The 6,238-nt window shown below is 58.4% G+C and overlaps 1 protein-coding gene across 3 annotated transcripts; it reads right to left on the reverse strand.

Moving 5' to 3' along the window:
• Window positions 1–64: 64 nt before the first annotated feature.
• CCNB3 (cyclin B3) lies at window positions 65–4,782 on the reverse strand. Of its 3 annotated transcripts, XM_062625815.1 has the most exons (12): window positions 4,691–4,782; window positions 3,928–4,027; window positions 3,765–3,848; window positions 3,487–3,605; window positions 2,859–2,940; window positions 2,412–2,510; window positions 2,173–2,265; window positions 1,762–1,899; window positions 1,149–1,304; window positions 738–887; window positions 424–554; window positions 65–286 (listed from the first exon to the last, which is right to left on the reverse strand). In XM_062625815.1, the coding sequence occupies exons 2-12, from the start codon at window positions 4,018–4,020 to the stop codon at window positions 214–216; spliced, it is 1,218 nt and encodes a 405-aa protein (XP_062481799.1). In that variant the 5' UTR covers window positions 4,021–4,027; window positions 4,691–4,782; the 3' UTR covers window positions 65–213. The 3 variants fall into 3 exon arrangements, with proteins under 3 accessions (XP_062481799.1, XP_062481798.1, XP_062481800.1); XM_062625814.1 differs by lacking the exon at window positions 4,691–4,782 and having other exon boundaries at window positions 3,928–4,081; XM_062625816.1 differs by lacking the exon at window positions 4,691–4,782 and having other exon boundaries at window positions 424–573; window positions 3,928–4,081.
• Window positions 4,783–6,238: the final 1,456 nt, after the last annotated feature.

Genomic DNA, 6,238 nt, shown 5'->3' on the forward strand with positions numbered 1-6,238 from the left:
TGGCAAGGGGAACTGCAGCGTACTCACCTTCATCCCTGCCCCTGTCCCAAAACCAACCAGCCCATAAGACAAACCCAGTATTTTATTCACAGCTACATGACTTTTCTTTTCTAATCCCACTCCCTCCCATTTACTTAAAATTGTTTTTTATGTACATGGTGCTCCTTCACCAGAGAGCGCCCAGCTATTTACAGGCTATGTACAGAGACAGGGCTAGCAGTTCTTCAGTATCTCCTCCAGCTTGAGCATGTCCATGGGGGTGACCTTGGCAACCTCAAAGAAGACCCTGGAAGGATGCATGTTGGTTCAGACCTCAGCTACAGCCCCACCCATCAGGGCCCCACAGTTCTCTGCAGCACACAAAGGCATGGGGTTGTGGTGGTGCCACCCTGCACAGAGAGGGCAGAGCCCTGCGATGCTCACCTGTGTGAGTACTTGGTGCGCACAGCCTTCAGCTTGTCCCGTGGCTGGTATGTGAGCAGGAAATTCAGTCTCTTGACCAGAGGGTGCAGGTCCTGCGAGCGGTACCCACTGTAGTACTCCAGTGTGGGGGTCTGCAAAGTGACAACAGGGCTGGGTACTCTCCGTGAGAGCATAGCCATGATCTTCCCTCTCCAGCCCCCCAAACCTGAGCATAGTCCTGGAGCATCACCCCCGCACACTGCTCCATCCACTCCCGCACCCCACGGTGCCTCCCCGGGCACCTTGGCAGAGCATGGGTCTGGGTGGGCACTTACCCAGCCACCGAGATTCTTCATGGTGAGCGCCAGCAGCAGGCAGCTGGCAGCCAGCTTTGAGGGGCTCTCACGGGCATAGTCGTACTCCTGCAGGGTCATCTCGCAGAGGAAGCGGGCCAGTGTCAGCGTCTCCATGGTGGCACGGGCACACTGCGGCCAGGCAGGCATGCAGGGAAAGGCTCAGCCTCTACAACAATGATGCTTCCTCCCCCTTCTCACCCTTTTCAGGATCTAGTGTTGCCTCTGGGGTACAGGACACAGATTCCACACCCCACCAGCAGCCTCACACCTGGCCCAACCCTTCCTTGTTGTGAGCCCTGGGCCTCAGGGATGCATGTCACCCCCTGGGAAGCCAGCATATGGGGTGTCTGGAGGCACTGTGAAACCAGCCCACCCTCCTGCTACACCCACCTTGGCAAAGCGTCGCAGGAAGCGGTAGGGGATGGGGATGTTGATGTCGAACTTGAGGGTGCTGAGGATGCTCATCTCCATAGCAATGAGCTCTTCCCGCTTGTAGGCATCGTCACAGATGTAGAGGAAGTCATCCACACATGGTGGGCACCGCTCCTGGTGAGGCACAACCACTTAACACCATGACAGGGCTCACCCTGGCACTACGCAGGAAATCCTACCAGTCTGCAGGCCCTGTAAGGGCTCACGCCCTGCCAGACCCTAAAGGACTGTTACAACACCCAGTGGGGCTTGTGTGTCACCTGCACTGCCCCAGCCTGTGGCAGTGACTCAAAGCCTTGCTTGCCTGAGGGGAGCTTGGGTGTCCTGGTAGTCTCTCCGGAGCAGAGAGAAGCCAGGTCTCCAGTGACACCAGGAGACAGGATCCAGCCCATGAGGACTGCATTCACAGCCCTTTGGCACAGGAAGGGTCAACACAAGGACAGGCATGCCACCCCAAGCTGCTCCCAGGGGAATGGCCTGGCACCACAGGGACCTGGCCTTCTTCAATGACCTGTGGGGATGAGGCAGGCACAGCACCCACTCCACCCCAACACAGCACATGAGGAGTCACCTCAAATTTGGAGGCAATGAGGATGGCAGTGGAGCCAATGAGCTGCAGCTTGTCCCTCATGCTCACCACCTCCACCAGGTAGTGGTCCACCAGCTTCACAGCCAGATACAGCGTCTCATGATTCAGCTCAAAGTTCTCCTGCAGAGAAGGAGGAAGGAGGGAGGTGTCAGGCAGAAGCCAGAACCACCTGCCCCCCCCCCCCCCCCCCCCCCCCCCCATTCCAGGGGACAGAGGTGCCCATGGGGCTAGGCTCATCCCCAGCCTGGGGAAGGGCAAGGTCAGCTCTGAACTGGGGACACCCACAGGAGCCTCTGCCACCACACTGTGATTCCCCCCCCCCCCCCCCCACCAAAACCAGGTTGGGATAAACCTGCAGAAGGCCATGCCCCCTCCCCATGCCATGGTACTTACCTGCACCTCCACCATCCAGTCCACCAGGATGGCACGCATGTCCCCGCTGATGTCTGGCTGCTTGTCCATGTAGTCAGGGAGTATAAACTTCTCCTGCCAAGGTACTGGCTGTCAGGGACTCACCAGGCACCAGCGCCCTCAAGCAAACCCCCTCCTGTCCATGCAGACCCCCACCAGAGCCTCCAGGCAGCAGGCAGACCTGCTCACACCAGTGCACTCCCTAGACAGGCATCACCCACCTCTCTTCCCCGCATGTACTCAAAGATGTCTTTGGCGTACTCGGCATTGGCATAGGGGTCACCCAGCTGCTCCTTGTCAATGTCCTCCACAGCAGGCACCTGGTGTGACAGAGCCAGCGCTCAGGGGATAACCCTGAGCCCTGTGTGTGCTGGTCACTCCTTGAGGACAAGGCTGAAGTACCTCTGGCCCCCATTTCCCATCTGCCCCCATCACGCTGCAGCCCCACCCTACTCTTTTCCGTAGAAGGTCTTTTGAAGACAGAAGGTTTGGGGGCTTACCCCAAACCCTCCCCAGCTTCACATCACACTGCCCAAGTGTCTGAGGTACAAAGCACTGCACAGTGCCCTGACATCACCAGTGGTAGCCTAAGACCAGCACCATCAGAATGGGACTGGGGCCATGCTGCAGCCCAGGGTCCATACCCTCTCCTTGGAGGGATCCAGTACCTGAGCAGGCACTGGCTCCTCTGGCACAGGATCCTCCTTGGGTTCTGCAGGAGCCTCTACTGGGGGACTTTTCTTCATTGACCTGAACAGGACAAGAATGTGAATCATTGCTGGGAGGAGGTCAGATCTCCTGCCTGATTCTCCAGAGCCCCTTGCTGCCTGAGGAAGGGTCTAAACCACCCCTAGAATATTCCCCATATTGACTCTTAGAATCATTTAGGTTGGAAAAGACTTTTAATGTCATCCAGTCCAACTGCAAACCTAATGCTGCCAAGTTCACAGCTAAACTTGCTGTTCATGCAAGTTTAATGCCTCCAAGTGCTGTTTATACAAGTTTAATGCCCTCAAGTACCACATCCATGTGACTTCTAAACACCTCCAGGGATGGTCAAACAACTGCTTCCCTGGGCAGCCCGTTCCAGTGTTTGACAAGCCTTTTGGTAAGGAAATATTTCCTAGTATCCAACCTAAACCTGCTCTGGCATAACTTTGGGCTGTTTTACCTATTGTCTGCCCTCCCCATCTGGTTTCATGGTCTCCCCTGCCCAAAGGAAGTCCCCACCACAGCTTGCTCTTCCCCGTGGGAGAGATCCCCTGGTCCTAGTCCCCATCTCCTCTGGCTACTCACTTTTTCAGGTTGATCTCGTTGTTCTTGGCCACCCCCAGAGCAGCATGGGCTCTCTGTGCCTTGTTTGGTGCCACTTTCACGGCCTCCTTCTTCCCTGCCACCACCTGGTTCTTGTGAGACTGTTTGGGTGAGAATGGGGGCATACAGAGGGGTGCCTTGCAGGGAGACCTGTCCTCCCACAGACAGGACATGGGGCACCCCCCAGTCTGTGCTGGAGTGGGTACGCAGCCCTACTCCTTTGGAGGGCTCAAAGGGGGTACCAAATCAGAAGCACTTACATTGGTGATATCCCCGAATGCCGACCTCTTCTTGGGTGCACCCTGGGGTGAGGATGGAGACCTCTTGGCCTGACAGCTCTCCTCCTGCAATAGAAGCTGTTTGAAATGGCAGCCTGCTGCCCCATAGGAGACTCCCACATCCCTCACATGGCTCAGGACTCACCTTTTCAGGGTTAGCATTCTCTGCAGCAGGACCCATCTTGCCTGCTCGGGGCTGCTTGGTGATCACCATCTTGGCATTGCGTGTCAACGGCATCCTCTCCCTCAGTCTCTACAAACAAGCTGGGAGTGGAGCAGGACTTGATGCAGGCGGCTGCCCAGAGACACCCTCACAGGCCACAGCACTTGTCCCTCCTTGGGGTAGTGCAGCAGGGACAAGCACCAACACCCTCCCCAAGCATGGCAGGAGATGTTCTGGGGGTGCAGGGAAGGGCTGGTGTGCTCCTCCCAGGGGAAAACAGGACACAACAGACATGGAGCCCCATGACCCCTGTCACCAGCACCCTGCTGGGAGCAGGGCTGATGTGTGAGAGACAGTGCACAGCTCCCTGCATCCCAGAGAGGGATGCACGAGCTCCCACCGCTTCACACCCCACCCCAAACACAGGGTGGGTAAGTGAGCTTAGGACAACCTCCACACTCCAAAGGAGCAGAAGCCCCCAGGACAGGGATTCCCACCGCTGCCCTCCCCCAGGGAGCTGGGGAACGGGCCTACAGGGGGATACCGAGCCCATAGCGAGCAGCGGTCCGGCACCCTCGAAGGAGGAAGGAGCTCAGCATCCACCCCCAAGAGCAGGTTGCACTGCCCTGCGGCCCAGGATCCCGTAGAGAGCCGAAGACCCCCCTCCCCTGCAGCTCCCGAAGGGTCGTGGGTCCTAGAAGCCGCCCTCCCCGGCACCCGAGGAGCCCAGACCCCGCGGCCCCACCGCACTCACCCGCACCCAGCTCCACGCCGCAGCCGGCCCCGGCTCTTTTGAAAGTAGCAGTTCGGCAGCCGCAGGCCAGCACTGGCCGAGGGTCCTCCAATCAGAGTGCGGGGCGGAGCCACGCGGGTGCCAATCGGCGAGCAGGTAGGGATGCGGTTGCTAAGGGGCAGGACGGCAGGGTTTAAAATTCAGCCCCGGCAACCAATAGAAGCCCGAGCTGACAGCGGGGCGGGCCGCCCGGCCCCGAGGCGGGCGGTGATTGGTGAGGACGCGTTGCCGTTTAAATGGGTGCCGCGGGGTCGCTAGGCAGGGTGTCATGGTGGGTCTTGGGCTGAGGTTGGGCCGTGGTGGTGCGGCCGCTGTTCCATCACCCCCTGTGGGATCCGGCTCACCGGGGAGCATCCCCCGCTCGGGTGGAACGACCTCCGCAGGCATCTGGGCCCAGTGCTTCTGTAGCGGGCTCGACCCCTGCCCGCAGCCGGGCCTGCCCTCCTGCTCGGGGCTGGGCTCTCTGGCTGGGGGAACGGGGCACCCTGGGCTGGCCGTGCAGCTCCTGTGAGCCGGTGTTGTGAATGTGTGGTTCGGTTCGCTTAAAGAACACGGTCAAAGGCATCGGCAGAGCCGTCTTAACACGATGCCGTGAGAAGGTGGTTTGTTGGGTGCAAGGTTCGCTGTTTCTGCACTGCAGGATCACTTGAACACCGTTCAAACCTACCGAGGCACAAACCAGAGCTGCCTCACTAAGAGGTTAAACAGCGCACCCGCCGCTTATCAAAGACCTGCTGCTCGTGAAAGGAGGAGGAGCCACGAGGGTGTCCCAGGCCGAGGGCAGATCCATCACCCCCGGCCGGGCAGGGATGGCAGCAGCAGTCACCAGTTCATCCCCGCTGGTTGAGCTCTGAGGGCTGCAACACGCTGCTGTGGGTGCAGCCTGAAGCGGGGCATAAGGGGGTGCTGCTTAATATGTTGGCCAGGGAGAGAGCTCCTTTTCCCCCCAAAACCCTTGGCAGATTCCCAGCAAAACTTTCCAGATCCAAATTTAATCCAAATCCTTTGGGATAATCCTACACTCCTTTCTCCCCGCAGACAGGGCGATATACAGGCAGCTCTGCCACATCTCTAGCAGAAAGACCTGGGGCTGCTGATGGCCAGGAGCAGCAGAATGTTTTTTGGGTGCTCAAAGGGCTGGTGGGGGCGTTAAACCTGGTTTAGTTGTCCTGGGTTCAGCAGTAGCAGTCATTTTTTTTCTCCTTCTTGGTAGCTGGTGCAGGACTGTGGTTTTGACTTTCGGCCTGGGAATGGCGCTGATAGCACTGATGTTTTCAGTTACTTCTCAAATGTTTGGTCTGGCCAAGGACTTTGAGAGCCTCATGCTCTGCCAGGGAGGAGGGGAAGCCGGGAGGAAGCAGACAGGACACCTGACCCAAACTGACCAAAGAGGTATTCCATACCACAGCACGTCATGCCCAGGATGTAACTGAGTTACCCGGAAGGGCTAGGGCACTGCGGGGTTGGAGGAGGTATCGGTTGGTGCTTGGTTGGGCTGGG

The sequence above is a fragment of the Pezoporus occidentalis genome, unplaced genomic scaffold, assembly GCF_034315485.1.
Source record: "Pezoporus occidentalis ecotype Australia unplaced genomic scaffold, CSIRO_AGI_Poc_V1 ctg283, whole genome shotgun sequence".
Taxonomy (NCBI): domain Eukaryota; kingdom Metazoa; phylum Chordata; class Aves; order Psittaciformes; family Psittacidae; genus Pezoporus; species Pezoporus occidentalis.

Bases quoted from the DNA above. Each gene is read 5' to 3' on its own strand.
- CCNB3 (XM_062625815.1), bottom strand. From the start codon at position 4,020: ATGCCGTTGACACGCAATGCCAAGATGGTGATCACCAAGCAGCCCCGA. The intron at 555-737 runs GTAAGTGCCCAC...GTCACTTTGCAG, and splicing joins TGAAGAATCTCGGTGGCTGG to ACCCCCACACTGGAGTACTA. The intron at 287-423 runs GTGAGCATCGCA...GCATCCTTCCAG, and splicing joins CGCACCAAGTACTCACACAG to GGTCTTCTTTGAGGTTGCCA.